General features: G+C 33.2%; 3 protein-coding genes across 3 annotated transcripts; all 3 read right to left on the bottom strand.

The window, feature by feature from the left end:
• Positions 1-2,903: 2,903 nt before the first annotated feature.
• LOC141705690 (putative serine/threonine-protein kinase At1g09600) lies at positions 2,904-6,821 on the bottom strand. The gene is made up of 6 exons (XM_074508578.1): positions 6,389-6,821; positions 5,447-5,722; positions 4,876-5,214; positions 4,199-4,426; positions 3,411-3,998; positions 2,904-3,329 (listed from the first exon to the last, which is right to left on the bottom strand). Exons 1-5 carry the CDS (start codon positions 6,737-6,739, stop codon positions 3,948-3,950), a joined length of 1,245 nt encoding a protein of 414 aa, XP_074364679.1. The 5' UTR covers positions 6,740-6,821; the 3' UTR covers positions 2,904-3,329; positions 3,411-3,947.
• A 5,453-nt stretch (positions 6,822-12,274) lies between these two features.
• LOC141684590 (putative serine/threonine-protein kinase At1g09600) lies at positions 12,275-16,514 on the bottom strand. The gene is made up of 8 exons (XM_074489642.1): positions 16,179-16,514; positions 14,924-15,214; positions 14,597-14,675; positions 14,282-14,520; positions 13,387-13,614; positions 13,024-13,121; positions 12,702-12,816; positions 12,275-12,601 (listed from the first exon to the last, which is right to left on the bottom strand). The coding sequence occupies exons 1-8, from the start codon at positions 16,512-16,514 to the stop codon at positions 12,515-12,517; spliced, it is 1,473 nt and encodes a 490-aa protein (XP_074345743.1). The 3' UTR covers positions 12,275-12,514.
• A 3,873-nt stretch (positions 16,515-20,387) lies between these two features.
• On the bottom strand, positions 20,388-24,299 carry LOC141705682 (putative serine/threonine-protein kinase At1g09600). The gene is made up of 6 exons (XM_074508575.1): positions 23,875-24,299; positions 22,931-23,206; positions 22,360-22,598; positions 21,683-21,910; positions 20,895-21,482; positions 20,388-20,813 (listed from the first exon to the last, which is right to left on the bottom strand). Exons 1-3 carry the CDS (start codon positions 24,223-24,225, stop codon positions 22,563-22,565), a joined length of 663 nt encoding a protein of 220 aa, XP_074364676.1. The 5' UTR covers positions 24,226-24,299; the 3' UTR covers positions 20,388-20,813; positions 20,895-21,482; positions 21,683-21,910; positions 22,360-22,562.
• Positions 24,300-25,161: the final 862 nt, after the last annotated feature.

The raw sequence follows: 25,161 nt of genomic DNA, 5'->3' as shown, positions 1-25,161 counted from the left end.
CATTACATCTTATTAAAATAAATAAATTATTAATACAATCATAAATAAAAAAATTATTATATTGTTCTAATAGTATTAAAACACCAATTTCTATACAATGTTCTAATACCATCCTAAGTAGAATATGATTAAAAAATTATCATTCATAAATATAAAATAATTACATTGTTCTACTACTATTTAAATAAAAAAATATTATATAATGATACAACAGTAGATAAAATATGATTAGATATTGTACAAATTCAATTCCTTTTCTGTATATTTCTCAATACGTCCATATTTGTTGTAACAAGCTATCATAATAAAAACAATATTGTAACATCTCAGAAACAGGACTTACATTTATATAAAAAATATTTAAAAATAATTTTTAGAAAATAAAAAGGTAAATTTTAAACTCGCACGGGTTATAAGCTTGTTTTATCATTAAAATATACTAGTACTCATGTAACTCCCCTAATACGTAATTAGGGGCATTTTTCTCATTAATTTATGACATTCTTCATTTTCTTTATTTTGGACTTTAGTTTATATTTTTAGAATTTATAAAAAATATTATTTAAACTCGTATCCATGTTACAACCTTGAATTACTACTATGTTTATCTACTGCTCTACAAATTTTATGCTAGTAATTTAACTATGTACTCCCTCAGGCCCAGCCAATTGTTATCGTTTTGAGAGTTAAGATGAATATAATTTTTTTTTTCTAAATTAAAATAGAATGTTTAAATTTTTGTTCAGCAAAACAATTTTTTTAAAAAGATTATAGAACTATATTTTCTATTCAGCCGATCACTCTCTTAGAAACCATAACGAGGAAAACAATATTTTTTAAGCAATAATTATTTAAATGTTCATAAATCAATTCTCTATGATTATACATATGGGTCTTTAAATTTATCTCTTTGCTTCTTATATGAAAATATATATTTGCCAAATAACTTCAAAAATTTTGTTCCCTCGTGTAACTTACTCTTACTTGGTGATTCATGAGAGTTGAAATGAGTTTCATGAAAAATGACTTCTTAACCTCACTGTTTTGATTGACATGGGTTTTGTAAAAATTTGGGTATGCAAATTTTGTAAGTCATGTGGCATGACACTCATATTAATAAAATGAGGGGTGTGTGTTAAAAGTTGTGATCTCATAAATTATGATATTAATTTTGGGTTCAGTGTTCAATAAATTATTTTATTAGAATTTTTTCATCAAGTTAGTGAAATTTTTTTGGGATGCCAACAGAGTTTCAGGGGTGAATCCAATTCAGATTTTAGATAATTTATAATAATCCATTAATTTTGAATGATTGTTTTGATTTTGGCTGATTTTAATTGTATGTATTTATTTGTACAATCCAACAAAATCTCTTGGATTTTGTTAAGATTTCTGAAAACATAAAATACACTAATCAAAATCTACAATTTTATAAAATACAATCCATGGACTTTTGAATAGCACCAATTTTAATGAATTTTTTTAAATCAAAATTGATCATCACAAGATTTTAATGGACTTTTTAAAATCTAAATTGAATAATCCTAGATTTTAAAAAGACTTTTTTCAATAACCGTTGAGTACCATCAGATTTTAAAAGATTTTTTAGAATCCAAATTCAATACAATAGGATTTTCAAAATCCAAAAAAATCTTTAAAACCTCAATTGAATACACCCTCTAAGTATTTTCAGGAAAAGGTGTACAAATAATTTGAAAAGGAAAAAATATAAAAAAATTATTTGATAATTATGGGGCAAAATTGTTGGAGTTGCTCTTAGCTAGCATCTTCTTCTATGGATTGACAACAGGCTTACCTATAAACCTACTCATGTTTACGCTGTACATGTACATGGACTCACAAGTTGACGAGTTCATGAAATTTCTAGAGAAACAACTTCATACAGAAAGAACCAGAACAAAACATGTAACAATTTGAAAAAAACTTGCTAGCATTGACATGTATAGTTCTGCACTTAGCCAGGGTGCTGGAATGGTATGAGATTTTGATGTTTTGCTCCTTACATCACATGCCACCCTTGATTTCCCCATACCCCAGCTGCTTGCCTACAAGTCTTGAGAGAGAGTATTGTACATTAGACATAACAACACAAACCTAATGACATAAATAACAAAAACTTATTATGCTTTAAACGAATATTGAAAAGCTTACCGAAAAATAACGTAAATAATCCATCATTATGCGGTCCAATAACATGATCATGTCATCTTGCATTCTCAAGAGGGTAGTAGCATGATCATGCATTACTTAGATCATGAATTTATTCTTCTCGCGTTTCATCACACGCACCAAAAATCTCCTTATATCTAACCAAGAAATATAGGCATAAAAACAGTTTGTTTACGTATGCAAGAAAATACATGAGCATAATACATAAGAGCATGTGCAACAGACACATGACATGTGTTTGACTCTTGTCATTTCTTAAAAAACAGAGTTATATAATAATATTACAATTTACAAATGTAGTAACATTCTAAATTGCTCTTAAACTAAATTAAGTATTTAAAATATATTTTTTAGCACTCAATATGTATTTTAACTGTTTCGGTAAATTGTCAAAACTTCGCAAATATATTAAGCAATCAAAAGTTCCATGTCAGCACAATTTTGGCTGGCAAACTTGGGAAATGATGCAGGTGATTAGAGGTTGAAAAAAGAACACTTGTACCAATCTAAGCCTCTCATAAAGTACCCCTCCCTATTTTTTCAAAACTGAAGATAAAGCACAATTTTTACTATATCAAGTAAGTACTAGAATCTTCTCAACTTCTTCCCACAGAAGCATTTACCTATTAAACAAATGCACGATACTAGATATACCAAATTGGGAGATAGATCACATATTATTTAGGAACTGTTTTTTTAATAAATTTGGGAGATGCCTTTTTTATAATTGAATACAAATTTTGAGATCCAAAACAAAGGAAATAATTTAGAAAATATCACAATTTCAAGGAAGATAATCGAAAATATCATGATCCGGGTATTACATGAGTTTTATGGTACTGTTATTTTGAATACTTGTTGGGAAACACACAGGAGATGAGCAAATCCATGTACAACATACATGTAGGAAATATTCTGCTTATGGCTGTGGATAAGTCAGCTCAAGCTGATGTCCCGGGAATGCCATCAACATCTTTACCAAACTTTTCTCGGACAACTCGGTGACCTAAGCCCACGCTCCAGAATTTGATGCTCATTTGTGAAAAGTCCCATCACTCCCCAGGACCTCTAATTTCATTTGGAATTCCAGAAGCAGCTTCAACGCTAGAAGGCTTGAACTTTACCTCAACCCTTTCCGTCTGCATTCAAATTAATTACCAACTCAATGAATAATGTACGAACCAGGTACAAAAGATTTATTCTTAGTAAGAAAAACTTACCAGCATTGAGCGGTATAATTCTGCGTTAACACGAAGAGCTGGAATGGCTCTAGATCTAGATGTCCCTTCCCCTTTGACATCATATATGTTACCCTTGTTCCCTCCAGCGGCTTCTCTACAAGTTCCAATAGGATTGTACATTATAATATTAAACATTTCTCTAGCTAAGATAAATCAGCTCACGCCTATCGAGGGACATGATAAAAGTTCAATGGCTATGACAGCTGTAGAAACATAAAACTCAGGATGATGAAGTTGCAACTTCATGGCTGAATGATGAAACAGTTAGGAAAGCGATTCATGCTGGACCAGTAAGTTTCACCCATCTCAACTTTTTAAAGCTGTTGAAGCAGTGGTTCACTGACTTGGATTTGTTACAATAGGCAAGTGTGGCTGGCGAATGGGAGTTGTGCACTGGCTGAATTTCATTTAGGCATGATACTGGGAGTACGATCAAATATCACAGGAACCTAACTTTACGTGGTATCCGGGCACTCATATTCAGGTAGTGTTTCATTTACAATATTGACTAGTATTTTACTCTGGTAACTCTTCAGGTTTACTTGGAAGAGGTTCTGACAAAAAGAACTGCAATAAAAACCAGGTTGTGCATCAATAGGTAGCTCAACAAGGAAAAAGCAAAGGGTTCAAATGCATATTAAATATAATAACAGGCAGAAAATTACAGAGTTGATGGACTGCAAGAGAAAATACTTTTAGGAAAGAAAAAAAATTCTCAGAGTCTATAATAAGAAAATATTATATAACTTCGCAGAACTACTTAGTACCTCACTATTCAAAGCATCAACTGCAGACTTTCGAGCTGAAGGGTCTATGGATAGAAGGGACTCAAGCAGTGCTAGTGCTGGTGCAGGAAAGGCTTTGAAATTTTCTGCAACACGTCTTCTAAAATGTTTTTGAGGATCAATGATGTCTGCAGGATACCATTTCAATTTTCTCCAGTAGTGCTCTGAAGGTGAGACACAGATCATGAATATTCTAAGCAGCTGATCCACCTAATCGACAGAAATATAGCAACTTCATCATTCAATTGTAATAGAAAAATTGATGTAGTAAATGAACTAGGTCATGCTGGCCAACTCTTTCATTGGGTGCATTACTTTCTGGCTATGGCAGGAAAATGTAGAAATAATATTTGGCCTACGCGCAATGCGTCACCCTTCTTTTTCCTCACCCTGGCTTGAAATAAAATAACTGTCTCCCTAATTTATTATCCTGCGAAATGTGCATACAGACTCCCGCAAAAAAAATTAAGGTATGGTTTGCATTCAAGAGGTCATAATGTATATTCCAAAAGTGAAGGACTACTTCCCTTAGAAGTTATAGTATCAGGCATTGCCTTATATTTCTATAGACTGTAAGAGCAAACTTTTTTCAGTTATGTATCTTTCTAGTAGCCAATACATGTTTATACTTCTGTAACACATTAACAAATCATGTATACCTCCGTTGTCCCTTGGAAGATAGGTTCTCCTGTATACAATTCACCAAGAACACAACCAGCACTCCATAAATCTATAGCACCACTGTAGCAAGTGGCGCCAAGTAATAACTCAGGTGCTCGGTACCAAAGAGTAATGACACTAGTTGACAGAGGGCGAACTTTTTGCGGATTGTAAAAGTTTCCCAACCCGAAGTCTGCAATTTTTAAGTGCCCATTGCCATCAAGCAGAATGTTGGAGCCTGTCAGAGAAGGTTGGAAACCTTTGATATCATGATGCAGAATCCCCTGACGGTGGCAGTAGTTAAGTCCGCATAAAATTTGCTTCATGTAAGATTTGACCTGCAAAAGGTTGATTTTTTTTATATATAAAGATAAAAAAAATCTTACACTTGCATCTCAATGAATCACAGTCCCAAGTACACTTCTATGTACAACAATATCTTAAATTGCGTATCACAAAGCATGAAGATACTTGAGAAAATGTGATTTCACATTAAGAGAAAAATGTATTACTTTTTCCTAAATATTATTATTTTTGCATAGAAAAGTGTAAAATACGTTGTATGAGTACCTGAGCTTCGGTAAACTTGAGGCCAGTGGAACCAAGCCCTGCAAGATCATGTTCCATGTACTCCAGCAGAAGGTACAAACTGTATGAAAACTCTGATACAACTACACCTTCCAATTTTATAATGTTAGGATGGTGTAGACTGCGTAGAATTCTAATCTCTCTGGACATGAAGCGAATGGTTTCAGGTTCCAAAATGTTGACTCTGATCTTCTTTAATACAACGATTCTCTGATTCTCGAGATCAAGTGCCTGATAAACATGGCTGCCTTCACCAATCTGCAAAGAGAAATTAAGTCAGTCAACCAAGATTTTGAATCAGCTACTCAAGGAAATACTACAAAAAAACCATCCATAATGACAGTAAAACATTACTAATTATGAGGAGACAAGTTGACGATGTACTGAATTACATATATACAGAGAGCTGATTGCTAATCAACAGTTTTACCGGTGAAAGGGACACATGATCTAATGATTTGAAGGGATCAACCGGTTCAGAGTTAGCTACGTAAGAAATTTTAATTATTTTGTAAATAAAGGCCAATAACAAAAATTTATATACTCATTTACATATGCATCCATTAAAGAATATAAGATCCTGTTCGGGCCTTCCTCTATGACCTTAAGGTTTTAGTGTGACTGGTTACTTAACATGGTATCAGAGCTCGGTTTAGGGAGGGACTCGGGTTCGAGTCTCGTATCGTACTGTGAGCTGATTGCTAATCAACAGTTTCACCAGAATGGGATAAATGATTTATTGATGTAAGAAATTTTATTCAATAATATAAATAAAGGCCAATAAAATAATTTTTTAGACTCAGACACACATATGCGTATACTAAGAGTTTAACCATTAGGCTCTCGCAAGATCTCACCTTTAAATATTAAGAGATAACAAAATAAACTTAATTAAATAGAAAACAAGCAAGGATAGGAGTATACTTGTCGTAATCTCTGAAAAAACTTTAATTTTCGTGGAATCCATTCCCTTATAGCTTCACTGGCATCTTCAACCATCCATGAAGGCCACCCTGCTGCAATCAGCTCAGCCTCACCACCTTTAGGAATTCTTCCAATGCCAGGATGACACCCGCGGAAAGCATACAGAGCCTTTTTCTTTCGATTCTCTTTATTCCAAGAAGGCGAATAGTTTGGAAAGGAAGTATACGTAGAAAGAGAATTGTGCCTTAATATCCCATGACTCCAATTACCTTCACTATGCAATGGTAAACTTTCCAATGCATCTTCATCATTGCCAAAGTGTCTAATCAACGGTAGACAACAATTCCCCATAACTGCACCTTAAAACAATCAAGAAATTCAGAGTTCTTGAACTCGGGTTTAAATAGAAAGCAAGGATTGAGAGAGAGTAGTAATATTTAGTAATGAACTCTATTCCGAAGATACCAACAGTTATACAAACGTTTTTGTGCATGTAGAGGTGTATGCATTTATGAAAATTTGGCAAGTATTAGGCTGTACTCTTGAAATTTTGGCTGTTGCTGAGTAACAGGTGCTTTACAACATAGAGAAGCCCACTGTTTTATATAAAATATTTGTTCCCCTGTTTTGTTCTCGTGTAATCTGCTTGAACTCACATTTATAATTTGCTTGGCACCCAAATTTGGGGTTAGATTTGGTATTCTAGCAAAAACTCAATTATTGAATATTTGGTAAAGGAGAAATTTCTTCAAATAATTAATTTTTCCATCCCCAGTTCTCCACAGACTATGTATATTTAATCTGAACCGATCAACAATTTCGTTAAAAGAATAAATTTTCTGGCCCCTACCGTATTTATTATAGAAATTTAAAGATTATTTTTTTTTGAATAATCAGCTTATATGTCTTTTAGAGTATCTTTTTAAATAAATTTTCTAGAATTAACAACAAATGGGCCCTTAACATTGAAAATATTTTATTGGGCTCAAAATTTTAAATTTCTATGACAAGCATATTTGAAATTGCATAAAAAACTAAAAACAGGAATTAACGAAACGGGGCGTAAACTATTCATCCGTCTTCTTTCTCACTTTCACTGTTCAATGGAAAAGATATAGGACGGGTTGTCCTAAATACACTTTCAAAGTTTTCCTTCTCGTTGTCGTACTTAAATGGAAAGGTCTTCAAAAACAGCTCAAGTGCTGCGTCGTAACTGTTGCTATAAGTAATTCCTTGATCAAAATAATGTCCAAAAGATCCAAAAGTCACTACCACCAGAGTGAATTCCTTATCAGATTCATTCATTGGAATGTAAACTACCTCAAACTTATCAATAGTCCAACTTGCAACTAAATGATAATACTGTAATCTGGATAGAAATTCACTACATCCTGAAGCTCGTACAAATACGAACACAACTGGAGCCCCAAAGAGTTTGCAGACTTTAAATTTCTCCTACACGGGGAAAAACAGTGTCAACGAGAATACAATATATAGATATGCATAAAGAAAATCGTTATATCTATGTAATGAACTAACAGTCCTCCTTTAGCATCATCCAAATCCCTAAGCATCATCCAAATCCCTAGCATGAAGTAGCTCAATATTTGGTTCTAAAATAGTCAAATAGACGACAATTTCTTCCCTCTTATTGCAATTGCACTCGGTACAACCTCCACCCCAATAAAAGGATAATTTGTGAATCCAGTTTCCTTCAGGACCTAAAATCCATTTTCCTCGAAGTACTTTTCTTTAGAGTGAATTATGAACAAGTTCGATGCATTAGAATCATTGCACTGTTTTGTGCGCATAAAGACTCGCCACAACTGCCTACATTTGGGATCTTCAAAAGGGACTGCATGGCATGTCGGCGAAGACTTTCCAGAATTCTAACTCGCGTTTCCATTTATTTTGAATCATCCCGATTGAATAAAGACACGCTACCCAAAAGTAACAGGGAACACAACCACTACCTCGAAATTTTTGCGTACTTCATAAACCTGCTTCAGTTCCTCCTTCCATTCTCTGCACTCTAAATTATTTTCATAAAATAAGAGGCAAACAGTCTTCTGTAGCAGTTCAGAAATAGGTACCTGATTTCATTCCATCAGATTTTTTTTGTTAAGATAGCACTTTATGTAAGAAATTACAAAACGGGGCATAGAAAAGTTCTTGAAAGGATGCTCAAAAGTGTTGTCACAATGACTCAATTTAATTAAGTTTAAATTGTTAATCTAATTAAGCTTTTACACATGTCAAGTTTGGGCCCCTAAAAATATATAATTTTAAACTTTGACCTAAATTGAAATTTAAAATTGTGCACATATCATAGCCAATGAAACTACCTTTGTGCAATCATTTGAGATCACAAAATCACGACCTTGCCTGCATAAAAAGTTTCCCAAATCATGTTTGCCACTACGCATAGCTTCATCTTCACGCGCCACTTGTTGGATCTCTTCTATGGTAAAGGGATAAGCTTCGGCTCCATGCCACTTGATAAAGTCACTTTCAAATATACTCACAACTTTTCTGCTGGAACCATTCATAGGACTAAGGATAACATGGGTTGTTTCATGATCTTTTGGGAGACCAAGAGTACTCTATATTTGATTCAAACATGCATAATTATTGATATGGATATCCTGGAACGATGTGTAAAATTTCTAATTCAAATGATGCTGGTACAGATTGAAGATGTACTCATCATGGTATAAATCTTCTCTTCGATCAAGATCAGCTTGAAAATGGTATAACTTTACCTCCGTTAGTCGGATTTGGGTAAAATGAAGGGTAGATAGAACTGTATACCAAATAGAATCATATGAGTTGAGTATTCATAGATACTTATGTTATGTGAGCAGAAGAGGCAAGGCGTACGAAAGGGAAACAGATTGTCGAGGAGTAGGATATTGTGATTAATATTGGTGAAGTATAGCAAGCTAGTACCAGACAAGTGTTCTGAACTTTCTCGAGATATATTGTAGATTATTGATAGTCCTATATTGCAAGTGCTTTAAAACACTGAACCCTAAACCTTGATTCCTGCTATTGATCTTTGAACCGTAAACCTTATTCTTTCTAAACCATTGATTGATAAATCCCCGAATACGAACCACAGATACAAGATACTACTCCACAAATACATGCAAACTAAATACCAAACACTAAATCAGATTGCTTACATACTCAAACCATTGTACCTTATGCTTTGAAAGACCAAATCCTTGCAACCTTGAAACTTTGATTTCTTTATTATCCAATTCTTTCATTAACTAACAGAGGGAGTACATGATTGAATGAAATCCCTATTAGTGAAAAAAAACCCATTACAATTTTTTCAAATTAAGCCTGATTTATATGGAATTGCGGGTTCCAATGTTAATTGATAATGAGTTAAGATCTAGACGAATTAAGATGAATGAATGCAAAGTGGAGTGAAAAGAGATATAAAATTAACCTTGACGAGGTAACTTTTGCTGACTCTTTCTGGTGTTACCAGAATATCTTCGTGCATCATTTAATCAACACCTCTTTCTGGTGGAAAAAGGTTTTACTTTGAGAGTTATCGGCTCTATAGACCGTATTCCCTGATTTGGATTCTTGTTAGGTGAATCTTCTACCTTGTTCTTTTGCTTCAACCATGAATTGTTGGTCATATCTTCAACTCCCTTCTTCCGTTGCATGCTACAAGTCAAATCTTCTACTACCCAACACCTCTTATTGTAGAGCGGATGTATCTTGTTGCCGGTGTGCGAGTGTGTTTAAGTAAAAAAAATAAGTAAAATCTATATGATTGTAATGAATGATTAATGCACAAAACTGTATCAAACACTACAACTTTTTTCTTTAAACTATCAAACCCTATAACTTGCCTTCTGCTTAACTAGATTGAAATTTAAACAATAGTAATTTGAGTTTAATTAGCAAAAAAACTTTATACATACGGATCGTATTTATATAGTACGAGGAAAAGTAAATATGGAAATAAGTAGAGATGATGTTTGGTTGTGAATGAAGGTTGCTTGTTCGATTTAGTAATTTCCAATTTTTAAATTAATTGAGTATGATTGTCAAAAATAAATTTAATAATTTAATATTTAAATTCACAAGAAATTGGCGTTTTTAAAAATGCCTACCAATGACTAAAAGGAAATCCCTGCATAAAAAAAATTCTTCATAAAAAAATGATGAAATCCACGTAACAAACAGATATTGAAGCAAATAAAAAATGAATGGTGGCAAGTAGTTTTTAGAAAAATGAATGGTGGCAAGGAGTTTTTATTGATTCGAACTAATAATTGATGATAGCTAGAGGTTTAGCATGATCATACATAGTCTTTATAGTCTTTAGCCTCTGCATTGTCTCTCAAAGTTAATGGTGTGATATCCCATTTTGCTCTAGTTACATAATCAAGCTCCTTAGCTTAAGCATATATGTGCTCTTATAGCGTTTCATTACATAATTGATATGTACCAAAAATCTTCCTACATCATTTAACCTGAACATTTATATATTAAAGATAGATTGTTTACAAATATAAGGAAATATGTAAGAGCAACTCCAATAGGAGTCTGTGACTCTTGTCATTTCTTAAAAAAAGTCTAAGATTCAGTGATATTTAAATTACATCATTTAACCTAAACATTTATGTATAAAACATAGTTTGTTTACAAATATAAGAAAATAAGTAATAGCAACTCCAATAGGAGTCTCTGACTCTTGTCATTTCTTAAAAAAAATTAAGAGTCAGTAATATTTAAATTACATCATTTAACCTGAACATTTATGTATAAAACATAGTTTGTTTACAAATATAAGAAAATACATAAGAGCAACTCCAATTGGAGTCTCTGACTCTTGTCATTTCTTAAAAAAAAGTCTAAGAGTCAGTAATATTTAAATTACATCATTTAACGTGAACATTTATGTATAAAACATAGTTTGTTTACAAATATAAGAAAATACCTAAAAGCAACTCCAATAGGAGTCTCTGACTCTTGTCATTTCTTAAAAAAAGTCTAAGAGTCAGTAATATATCCTTTAAGCCCTTAATATGTATTTTAACCGTTTTGGTATATTGTCAAAACTTGGCAAATCTGTTAAGCAATCAAAAGTTCCATGTCTGACAATCTTGGCTTGCAAACTTGGGAAATGCTGTAGGTGATTACAGGTTGAAAAGAGAACAATTGTACGGATCTAAGCCTCTCATAAAGTACCCCCTCCGTATTTTTCCAAAACTAAAGATTAAACACAATTTTTTCCAACTGATATATAGAGTCAAAAGAGTAACACAATCACTCCAAATCCACATGAAACACAGACTATAGTAGTCTGGACTAGAGTGTAAAGTGAAAAGTGTCCAGAATCTAACCTATTTATCGCTTGTTTTGGAAACTCTAGTTTTTTCAGTAACTGCAAGACTACAAAACTAGTAGTTCCCATCAATTTCACACACCAGGCTTCCTCTTAAATTCTCTCTGCAAATTCACAGAGACAACTGTACTTGGGAACCAGTTAAAACATTTCTTGTAATTAAACAAAAGGGAACAGGATACTATATGAAGGAAGTACTAGGATCTTCTGAACTTCTTCCCAAAAAAGCATGGTGAGCTCAATTAACTAATAAATGAACACTCGATGCTAGAATTACCAAATTGGATACCAAAATAAATTTTCACATGACAACAGTGGTAATTGGTCATACTCGGTATAATCCAGGAATTAAGATAGATCACATATTATTTAGCAACAATTTTGTTAATAAATTTGGGATCTGCCATTTTTATATACGAATACAATTTTGAGATCCAAAAAGAGGAAATAATTTAGAAATATCACAATTTTAAGGAAGACAATCGAAAATATCATGATCCAGGTATTACATGAATTTTATGGTATAGTCATTTCGAATATTTGTTTGGAAACACACAGGAGATCAGCAAATTTATGTAAAACATACATGTAGGAAATATGTTGCTTATGGCTGTGGATCAGGATAGTAAGCTCAAGCTGATGTCCTGGGAATGCCATCCACATCTTTACCAAACTTTTCTCGGACAGCTCTGTGACCTAAGCTCAAGCTCCAGAATTTGATGCTAATTTGTAAAGAGTCCCATCGGCTATCACTCCCCAGGACCACTAATTTCATTTGGAATTCCAGAAGCAGCTTCAACGGTAGAAGACTTGAACTTTACCTCAACCCTTTCCGTCTGCATACAAATTAATTACCAACTTAATGAACTAAATGTAAAGATTGGATCAATGTAGGAACCAGGTACAAAAGATTTATTATTAATAAACAAAACTTACCAGCATTGAGTGGTATAGTTCTCCGTTAAGACGAAGAGCTGGAATGGCTCTAGATCTAGACGTCCCTTTCCCTTTGTCATCATATATGTTACCCTTGTTTCCTCCAGCCGCTTCTCTACAAGTTCCAACAGTATTGTACATTATAGCAACATAAAACATTTTTCTAGCCAAGATAAATCAGCTCACACCTAACGGCATGACAAAAAGTGAATGTCTACAACAGCTGTAGAAACATACAATTCTAGAGGAAGAATAAGGATGTGACACAGACACACACACACATGGATACACATATGAAGACTGATTATTTCACATTATAAACCTTCTTGCTTCATCTCGAGCTTGACCATTTAACTCTTTGCTTGGAGGAAACTCTGGAAACTCTTCAGGTTCACTTGGAAGTCGTTCTGACAAAAAAAACTGCAATAAAACCAAGTTGTATTAATAGGTAGCTCAGCAAGGAAAAAGCAAAGGGTTCTAATGCATATATTACAAGGAAAAATAGAATAATAGGCAGAAAAATACAGAGCTGGTGGACAGCAGGAGAAAATACTTTTAGGAAAGAACAGCCTATTAGAGGATGTTAATGGATATCTGTAAGGCCCTTAAATCAAGAATACGCAGAACAAGATTTCTCAGAATGAAGTTATAATAAGAAAATGAATCTAAATTCGCAACATGGTACCTCACTATTTAAAGCATTGATTGCAGACTTTCGAGCTGAAGATTCTATTGACAGCAGGGTCTCAATCAGCGCTAATGCTGGTGCAGGTAAGTTCTCGAACTTTTCTGCAACACATCTTTTAAAAGGTTTTTGAGGATCACATATTTCTGCAGGACACTGCTTCAATTTTATCCAGTATTCCTCTGAAGGTGAGCCACAAAGTGTGAATATCTGACGCAGCTGGTCCACCTAATAGACAGCAATACACCAACTTTATCATTCAATTGTACCAGCAAAGTTGAGGCAGTAATAGAAACAATGAATAAATGAAGTTGGCCATCCACAAAGAAGTCTTTCATTGGGTGGATTACTGTCTGGCCATGGCAGGAAAATGTAAACATAATATTTGGCCTACGCGCAATGCGTCGCCCTTATTTTCCTTTGCTCTGGCCTGAAATAAAATAATTTTCTCGCTAATTTATTATCCTGCACAATGCGCAGACAGGCTCCAGATAGACTCGAGTGAAAGAATAAGAAGAAAAGCAAAAAGGAAAAGGTTAGGTTTGCATTCAAGAACTATTTTGTTATAATGTATATTCCAAAAATGAAGGACTACTTACCTTAAGCATGTGAAAACATAAACTCACACCACTCTAATGCTACATTTATCAATATGTGGAAATGAAATTTAATGTTTTAATTGTTCTACCTTATCCACCATCATCAGAGGTAGAAAAATTCATAGTACAAAAAAAATTACTATAAACAGTTGACATTTCAGACGCTGCTATTGTAGACTACTAATTCTAAGTAATCAAACTATAAACCGTAAGAACAAACGTGTTTCGGCTATTTATCTTTTAAGTAGTTATTACATGTTTATTTGTCTGTAAGAACACATTTGCAAATCATGTACCTCCGTTGTCCCCGGGAAAATTGGTTCTCCAGCATACAATTCAGCAAAAAGGCAACCTGCACTCCATAAATCTACAGCATCACTGTAGCAAGTGGCGCCAAGTAATATCTCAGGTGCTCGGTACCAAAGACTAATGACACGATTCGTCAGAGGGCAAACTTCTTGCGGATTGTCGAAGTAGGCCAAACCAAAGTCGGCAATTTTTAGGTTCCCGTTATTGTCAATCAGAAGTTTGGAACCTGCGAGAGGAGGTAGGAAATTACTTAGCAAAAAACAAAAATAAATTTAAAAAAAATAGTAGAAGAAGGTTGGAACCTTTTATATCTCCATGCAGGATGCCCTGACGGTGGCAGTAGTCAAGTCCGCAGAGCAGTTGCTTCATGTAGGATTTGACCTGCAACAAGTTGAGTTTTATTATATGTATCAAGATAAAAGAAAATAAAAAATCTTACACTACATCTCAATGAATCATAGTGCCAAATACACCTCTATGTACAACACTATCTTAAACTGTGTGTCAACAAGCATGAGGAGATTTATGAAAATGTGAATTTACATTAAGAGAATATTTGTAACTTGACTGATTCCTAAATATCATTTTGCATAAAAAATTTAACTATTGCACAAACTTTGCACGAGTACCTGAGCTTCTGTAAACTTCAGCCCAGTGGAAGCAAGCCGTGCAAGATCATGTTCCATGTACTCCAGCACAAGGTACAAACTGTATGAAGACTCTGATGCAACTACACCTTCCAATTTTATTATGTTAGGATGGTGTAGACTGCGTTGAATCCTAATCGCTCTGGCCACGAAGCGAATGGTTCCAGGTTCCAAATCGTCGACTCTGATCTTCTTTAAAGCAACGATTTTCTGCTTTTCAAGATCAAAAGCCCGATAAACATGGCTGTAAGTACCTTCACCGATCTGCAAAGAAAAATTAAATCACTCAGCCAAGATTTTTAATCAGCTGCTCAAGAAAATTAAAAAAAACATCCATGATGACAGTAAAACGGGGCCATTGCTCCAAGAAGAACACCCAATAACACTATAGAATCATATATAAGATCAAATATAACATAACACGTAATTTCGTTGTTACGAATGTACGTAGAAGATTCTATACTAGATTTCTATATTACACTTGATTTTCAATTTTAGATGAGATTCTACGTTATATTCAATATTTTAAGCTTAATCAATATTAAATTTTGTGATTCTAAATTTAAGTAAAACATTACTAATAATGAGGAGATAAGTTGATGATGTGTTGAATTACATAAATACAGAGAGAGCTGATTGCTAATCAACACTTTACCACTAAAGGGGATCTAAAGTAAAGGGGATACATGATCTAATGATTTGAAGGGATCAACTAGTTCAGAACTATCTACCTTAGAAATTTTATTTAGTTTTTAAATAAAGTTCGATTACATAAATTTATATACTCACACACATATCCTACTAAAAGTTTAACACGACCGCTTGTTACATAAGAGAGATCCGAACATTCATTAGGCTCCATGGATAGATATCACCTTAAAATATTAAGAGATAACAAAATAAACTTTTTAATATAGAAAAACAAGCAAGGCATAGAAGTCTACATTTATCTCCAAAGACTTCTAATCAACCGTTTTATCAAAAGGGGATATATACACGGAGAGCTGATTGTTAATCAAGAGTTTTACGAGAAGGGGATCCATGATTTAATGATGTAAGAAATCTTATTCAATTATTTAAACAAAGGATAATAACAATTTATATTATCACACACACACATATGCATATACTAAGAGTTTAACTATTAGGCTATTGTAAGATATCGCGTTAAAAAAATTACGAGGTGACAAAATAAACTTAATTAATATAGAAAAACAAGGAAGGAACAGGAGTATACTAGTTTTAATCTCCCAAAAGACTTTAATTTCCTGGGAATCCATCCCCTTAAAACTTCACCAGAAACTTCAACCATCCATGAAGGCCACCCTGCTGCAATCAACTCGGCCTCACCACCTTTTGGAATTCTTCCAATGCCAGGATGATACCCGCGGAAAGAAGAAATGGCCTTTTTCTTTCTGTTCTCCTTATTCCTGGAAGACGAATATTCTGGAAAAGAAGTATACTTATGAAGAAAATTGTGCCTCGATATACCTTCACTATGCAATGGTAAACTTTCCATTGCATCTTCTTCACTGTTATAGTGTCCAAGTAAGGGTAGACAACAATTCCCCATATCTGCACCTTAAAATAATCAAGAAAAATGAGTTGTACAAGCAATAATTCAGAGTTCTTGAACACTGGTTCGAAAGAAAACAAGGATCAAGAGTTAATAATATTCAGTGATGAACTCTATCTCGAAGATCTCAATACTTATACAAATTTTTTTGCATGTTGAAGTGTATATATTAATTAAATTTTGGCCAAGTATTAGACTATGTGATCATGAAATTTTGGCACTAAAGCTGCTTTAAAACGGAGAAAAGCCCATTATTTTATATAAAATCTTTGTTCTCACTGGTATGTCCCTCGTGTAATCTCACTCTAAAACTTGCACTTAAATCAGGGCAGGGCGGATACAGCAAGGAAAAAGGTGGGTCCCATGTAGGTCCCTTGAAATAAAATTAATGAGTTTTTAGTATCATAATTTATGATAATATATGAATGTATCCCATGACAATTTGAAATAAGTGTATATGGCCAAAACATACTCGGTTTCACTCTATAGAAAATTCTAGAATCTTCATATTGATATACAACTTTTTGGTTAGATTTTGTATTAAAAAGTTAAATTAATTTAAATTTTAATACAATATAAAAAAATAAAATTGTATATTGAATTCCTAAAAAAAAATTAAAAATAATAAATAATGATCTTAAGACTTAGTGTTAGTGTTAGGGTATACCTAACCTCTTCAGTATATCAGAATCATAGAAGAAAATCTTGGCTTCTACATTATTTTTTTTGAACTTAACTTCTACTAAATACGTATTCACCTAAGTTAAGTGTAGAAATGCTTTTTAATGTTAATGCACGAGGGTACATATGTAATTACACAACTTGATTAAAATCTCCTAATTATATCCTTTATATATAATTTATATATAATGTGTGTAAGAGACTTTTTATTCAAAATTTTGGTGATGTACAGCCAAAACAATCTCAATCGTTAATCTTGATATATAATTAAAAATAGACGGTTAACATTACATCTTATTAAAATAAATAAATTATTAATACAATCATAAATAAAAAAATTATTATATTGTTCTAATAGTATTAAAACACCAATTTCTATACAATGTTCTAATACCATCCTAAGTAGAATATGATTAAAAAATTATCATTCATAAATATAAAATAATTACATTGTTCTACTACTATTTAAATAAAAAAATATTATATAATGATACAACAGTAGATAAAATATGATTAGATATTGTACAAATTCAATTCCTTTTCTGTATATTTCTCAATACGTCCATATTTGTTGTAACAAGCTATCATAATAAAAACAATATTGTAACATCTCAGAAACAGGACTTACATTTATATAAAAAATATTTAAAAATAATTTTTAGAAAATAAAAAGGTAAATTTTAAACTCGCACGGGTTATAAGCTTGTTTTATCATTAAAATATACTAGTACTCATGTAACTCCCCTAATACGTAATTAGGGGCATTTTTCTCATTAATTTATGACATTCTTCATTTTCTTTATTTTGGACTTTAGTTTATATTTTTAGAATTTATAAAAAATATTATTTAAACTCGTATCCATGTTACAACCTTGAATTACTACTATGTTTATCTACTGCTCTACAAATTTTATGCTAGTAATTTAACTATGTACTCCCTCAGGCCCAGCCAATTGTTATCGTTTTGAGAGTTAAGATGAATATAATTTTTTTTTTCTAAATTAAAATAGAATGTTTAAATTTTTGTTCAGCAAAACAATTTTTTTTAAAAAGATTATAGAACTATATTTTCTATTCAGCCGATCACTCTCTTAGAAACCATAACGAGGAAAACAATATTTTTTAAGCAATAATTATTTAAATGTTCATAAATCAATTCTCTATGATTATACATATGGGTCTTTAAATTTATCTCTTTGCTTCTTATATGAAAATATATATTTGCCAAATAACTTCAAAAATTTTGTTCCCTCGTGTAACTTACTCTTACTTGGTGATTCATGAGAGTTGAAATGAGTTTCATGAAAAATGACTTCTTAACCTCACTGTTTTGATTGACATGGGTTTTGTAAAAATTTGGGTATGCAAATTTTGTAAGTCATGTGGCATGACACTCATATTAATAAAATGAGGGGTGTGTGTTAAAAGTTGTGATCTCATAAATTATGATATTAATTTTGGGTTCAGTGTTCAATAAATTATTTTATTAGAATTTTTTCATCAAGTTAGTGAAATTTTTTTGGGATGCCAACAGAGTTTCAGGGGTGAATCCAATTCAGATTTTAGATAATTTATAATAATCCATTAATTTTGAATGATTGTTTTGATTTTGGCTGATTTTAATTGTATGTATTTATTTGTACAATCCAACAAAATCTCTTGGATTTTGTTAAGATTTCTGAAAACATAAAATACACTAATCAAAATCTACAATTTTATAAAATACAATCCATGGACTTTTGAATAGCACCAATTTTAATGAATTTTTTTAAATCAAAATTGATCATCGCAAGATTTTAATGGACTTTTTAAAATCTAAATTGAATAATCCTAGATTTTAAAAAGACTTTTTTCAATAACCGTTGAGTACCATCAGATTTTAAAAGATTTTTTAGAATCCAAATTCAATACAATAGGATTTTCAAAATCCAAAAAAATCTTTAAAACCTCAATTGAATACACCCTCTAAGTATTTTCAGGAAAAGGTGTACAAATAATTTGAAAAGGAAAAAATATAAAAAAATTATTTGATAATTATGGGGCAAAATTGTTGGAGTTGCTCTTAGCTAGCATCTTCTTCTATGGATTGACAACAGGCTTACCTATAAACCTACTCATGTTTACGCTGTACATGTACATGGACTCACAAGTTGACGAGTTCATGAAATTTCTAGAGAAACAACTTCATACAGAAAGAACCAGAACAAAACATGTAACAATTTGAAAAAAACTTGCTAGCATTGACATGTATAGTTCTGCACTTAGCCAGGGTGCTGGAATGGTATGAGATTTTGATGTTTTGCTCCTTACATCACATGCCACCCTTGATTTCCCCATACCCCAGCTGCTTGCCTACAAGTCTTGAGAGAGAGTATTGTACATTAGACATAACAACACAAACCTAATGACATAAATAACAAAAACTTATTATGCTTTAAACGAATATTGAAAAGCTTACCGAAAAATAACGTAAATAATCCATCATTATGCGGTCCAATAACATGATCATGTCATCTTGCATTCTCAAGAGGGTAGTAGCATGATCATGCATTACTTAGATCATGAATTTATTCTTCTCGCGTTTCATCACACGCACCAAAAATCTCCTTATATCTAACCAAGAAATATAGGCATAAAAACAGTTTGTTTACGTATGCAAGAAAATACATGAGCATAATACATAAGAGCATGTGCAACAGACACATGACATGTGTTTGACTCTTGTCATTTCTTAAAAAACAGAGTTATATAATAATATTACAATTTACAAATGTAGTAACATTCTAAATTGCTCTTAAACTAAATTAAGTATTTAAAATATATTTTTTAGCACTCAATATGTATTTTAACTGTTTCGGTAAATTGTCAAAACTTCGCAAATATATTAAGCAATCAAAAGTTCCATGTCAGCACAATTTTGGCTGGCAAACTTGGGAAATGATGCAGGTGATTAGAGGTTGAAAAAAGAACACTTGTACCAATCTAAGCCTCTCATAAAGTACCCCTCCCTATTTTTTCAAAACTGAAGATAAAGCACAATTTTTACTATATCAAGTAAGTACTAGAATCTTCTCAACTTCTTCCCACAGAAGCATTTACCTATTAAACAAATGCACGATACTAGATATACCAAATTGGGAGATAGATCACATATTATTTAGGAACTGTTTTTTTAATAAATTTGGGAGATGCCTTTTTTATAATTGAATACAAATTTTGAGATCCAAAACAAAGGAAATAATTTAGAAAATATCACAATTTCAAGGAAGATAATCGAAAATATCATGATCCGGGTATTACATGAGTTTTATGGTACTGTTATTTTGAATACTTGTTGGGAAACACACAGGAGATGAGCAAATCCATGTACAACATACATGTAGGAAATATTCTGCTTATGGCTGTGGATAAGTCAGCTCAAGCTGATGTCCCGGGAATGCCATCAACATCTTTACCAAACTTTTCTCGGACAACTCGGTGACCTAAGCCCACGCTCCAGAATTTGATGCTCATTTGTGAAAAGTCCCATCACTCCCCAGGACCTCTAATTTCATTTGGAATTCCAGAAGCAGCTTCAACGCTAGAAGGCTTGAACTTTACCTCAACCCTTTCCGTCTGCATTCAAATTAATTACCAACTCAATGAATAATGTACGAACCAGGTACAAAAGATTTATTCTTAGTAAGAAAAACTTACCAGCATTGAGCGGTATAATTCTGCGTTAACACGAAGAGCTGGAATGGCTCTAGATCTAGATGTCCCTTCCCCTTTGACATCATATATGTTACCCTTGTTCCCTCCAGCGGCTTCTCTACAAGTTCCAATAGGATTGTACATTATAATATTAAACATTTCTCTAGCTAAGATAAATCAGCTCACGCCTATCGAGGGACATGATAAAAGTTCAATGGCTATGACAGCTGTAGAAACATAAAACTCAGGATGATGAAGTTGCAACTTCATGGCTGAATGATGAAACAGTTAGGAAAGCGATTCATGCTGGACCAGTAAGTTTCACCCATCTCAACTTTTTAAAGCTGTTGAAGCAGTGGTTCACTGACTTGGATTTGTTACAATAGGCAAGTGTGGCTGGCGAATGGGAGTTGTGCACTGGCTGAATTTCATTTAGGCATGATACTGGGAGTACGATCAAATATCACAGGAACCTAACTTTACGTGGTATCCGGGCACTCATATTCAGGTAGTGTTTCATTTACAATATTGACTAGTATTTTACTCTGGTAACTCTTCAGGTTTACTTGGAAGAGGTTCTGACAAAAAGAACTGCAATAAAAACCAGGTTGTGCATCAATAGGTAGCTCAACAAGGAAAAAGCAAAGGGTTCAAATGCATATTAAATATAATAACAGGCAGAAAATTACAGAGTTGATGGACTGCAAGAGAAAATACTTTTAGGAAAGAAAAAAAATTCTCAGAGTCTATAATAAGAAAATATTATATAACTTCGCAGAACTACTTAGTACCTCACTATTCAAAGCATCAACTGCAGACTTTCGAGCTGAAGGGTCTATGGATAGAAGGGACTCAAGCAGTGCTAGTGCTGGTGCAGGAAAGGCTTTGAAATTTTCTGCAACACGTCTTCTAAAATGTTTTTGAGGATCAATGATGTCTGCAGGATACCATTTCAATTTTCTCCAGTAGTGCTCTGAAGGTGAGACACAGATCATGAATATTCTAAGCAGCTGATCCACCTAATCGACAGAAATATAGCAACTTCATCATTCAATTGTAATAGAAAAATTGATGTAGTAAATGAACTAGGTCATGCTGGCCAACTCTTTCATTGGGTGCATTACTTTCTGGCTATGGCAGGAAAATGTAGAAATAATATTTGGCCTACGCGCAATGCGTCACCCTTCTTTTTCCTCACCCTGGCTTGAAATAAAATAACTGTCTCCCTAATTTATTATCCTGCGAAATGTGCATACAGACTCCCGCAAAAAAAATTAAGGTATGGTTTGCATTCAAGAGGTCATAATGTATATTCCAAAAGTGAAGGACTACTTCCCTTAGAAGTTATAGTATCAGGCATTGCCTTATATTTCTATAGACTGTAAGAGCAAACTTTTTTCAGTTATGTATCTTTCTAGTAGCCAATACATGTTTATACTTCTGTAACACATTAACAAATCATGTATACCTCCGTTGTCCCTTGGAAGATAGGTTCTCCTGTATACAATTCACCAAGAACACAACCAGCACTCCATAAATCTATAGCACCACTGTAGCAAGTGGCGCCAAGTAATAACTCAGGTGCTCGGTACCAAAGAGTAACGACACTAGTTGACAGAGGGCGAACTTTTTGCGGATTGTAAAAGTTTCCCAACCCGAAGTCTGCAATTTTTAAGTGCCCATTGCCATCAAGCAGAAGGTTGGAGCCTGTCAGAGAAGGTTGGAAACTACACTTAGCAAAAAACAAAAATAAAAATAAAAAAATGGAAGAAGAAGGTTGAAACCTTTGATATCATGTAAGATTTGACCTGCAAAAGGTTGAATTTTTTATATATAAAGATAAAAAAAATCTTACACTTGCATCTCAATGAATCACAGTCCCAAGTACACTTTTATGTACAAAAATATCTTAAATTGCGTATCACAAAGCATGAAGATACTTGAGAAAATGTGATTTCACATTAAGAGAAAAATGTATTACTTTTTCCTAAATATTATTATTTTTGCATAGAAAAGTGTAAAATACGTTGTATGAGTACCTGAGCTTCGGTAAACTTGAGGCCAGTGGAACCAAGCCCTGCAAGATCATGTTCTATGTACTCCAGTACAAGGTACAAACTGTATGAAAACTCTGATGCAACTACACCTTCCAATTTTATAATGTTAGGATGGTGTAGACTGCGTAGAATTCTAATCTCTCTGGACATGAAGCGAATGGTTTCAGGTTCCCAAATGTTGACTCTGATCTTCTTTAACACAACGATTCTCTGATTCTCGAGATCAAGTGCCTGATAAACATGGCTGCCTTCACCAATCTGCAAAGAGAAATTAAGTCAGTCAACCAAGATTTTGAATCAGCTACTCAAGGAAATACTACAAAAAAACCATCCATAATGACAGTAAAACATTACTAATTATGAGGAGACAAGTTGACGATGTACTGAATTACATATATACAGAGAGCTGATTGCTAATCAACAGTTTTACCGGTGAAAGGGACACATGATCTAATGATTTGAAGGGATCAACCGGTTCAGAGTTAGCTACGTTAGAAATTTCAATTATTTTGTAAATAAAGGCCAATAACAAAAATTTATATACTCATTTACATATGCATCCGTTAAAGAATATAAGATCCTGTTCGGGCCTTCCTCTATGACCTTAAGGTTTTAGTGTGACTGGTTACTTAACATGATATCGGAGCTCGGTTTAGGGAGGGACTTGGGTTCGAGTCTCTCGTATCGTACTGTGAGCTGATTGCTAATCAACAGTTTCACCAGATGGGGATAAATGATTTATTGATGTAAGAAATTTTATTCAATAATATAAATAAAGGCCAATAAAATAAATTTTTAGACTCGGACACACATATGCGTATACTAAGAGTTTAACCATTAGGCTCTCGCAAGATCTCACCTTTAAATATTAAGAGATAACAAAATAAACTTAATTAAATAGAAAACAAGCAAGGATAGGAGTATACTTGTCGTAATCTCTGAAAAGACTTTAATTTTCGTGAAATCCATTCCCTTATAGCTTCACTGGCATCTTCAACCATCCATGAAGGCCATCCTGCTGCAATCAGCTCAGCCTCACCACCTTTAAGAATTCTTCCAATGCCAGGATGGCACCCGCGGAAAGCATACAGAGCCTTTTTCTTTCGATTCTCTTTATTCCAAGAAGGCGAATAGTTTGGAAAGGAAGTATACGTAGAAAGAGAATTGTGCCTTGATATCCCATGACTCCAATTACCTTCACTATGCAATGGTAAACTTTCCAATGCATCTTCATCATTGCCAAAGTGTCTAATCAACGGTAGACAACAATTCCCCATAACTGCACCTTAAAACAATCAAGAAATTCAGAGTTCTTGAACTCGGGTTTAAATAGAAAGCAAGGATTGAGAGAGAGTAGTAATATTTAGTAATGAACTCTATTCCGAAGATACCAACAGTTATACAAACGTTTTTGTGCATGTAGAGGTGTATGCATTTATGAAAATTTGGCAAGTATTAGGCTGTACTCTTGAAATTTTGGCTGTTGCTGAGTAACAGGTGCTTTACAACATAGAGAAGCCCACTGTTTTATATAAAATATTTGTTCCCCTGTTTTGTTCTCGTGTAATCTGCTTGAACTCACATTTATAATTTGCTTGGCACCCAAATTTGGGGTTAGATTTGGTATTCTAGCAAAAACTCAATTATTGAATATTTGGTAAAGGAGAAATTTCTTCAAATAATTAATTTTTCCATCCCCAGTTCTCCTCAGACTATGTATATTTAATCTGAACCGATCAAGAATTTCGTTAAAAGAATAAATTTTCTGGCCCCTACCGTATTTATTATAGAAATTTAAAGATTTTTTTTTTTGAATAATCAGCTTATATGTCTTTTAGAGTATCTTTTTAAATAAATTTTCTAGAATTAACAATGGGCCCTTAACATTGAAAATATTTCATTGGGCTCAAAATTTTAAATTTCTATGACAAGCATATTTGAAATTGCATAAAAAACTAAAAATAGGAATTACCGAAACGGGGCGTAAACTATTCATCCGTCTTCTTTCTCACTTTCACTGTTCAATGGAAAAGATATAGGACGGGTTGTCCTAAATACGCTTTCAAAGTTTTCCTTCTCGTTGTCGTACTTAAATGGAAAGGTCTTCAAAAACAGCTCAAGTGCTGCGTCGTAACTGTTGCTATAAGTAATTCCTTGATCAAAATAATGTCCAAAAGATCCAAAAGTCACTACCACCAGAGTGAATTCCTTAT

Source organism: Apium graveolens, chromosome 2 (genome assembly GCF_009905375.1).
Source record: "Apium graveolens cultivar Ventura chromosome 2, ASM990537v1, whole genome shotgun sequence".
NCBI lineage: Eukaryota > Viridiplantae > Streptophyta > Magnoliopsida > Apiales > Apiaceae > Apium > Apium graveolens.
Note: the sequence above shows the minus strand (reverse complement) of the source record. Positions and strands in the feature narration are given on the sequence as shown.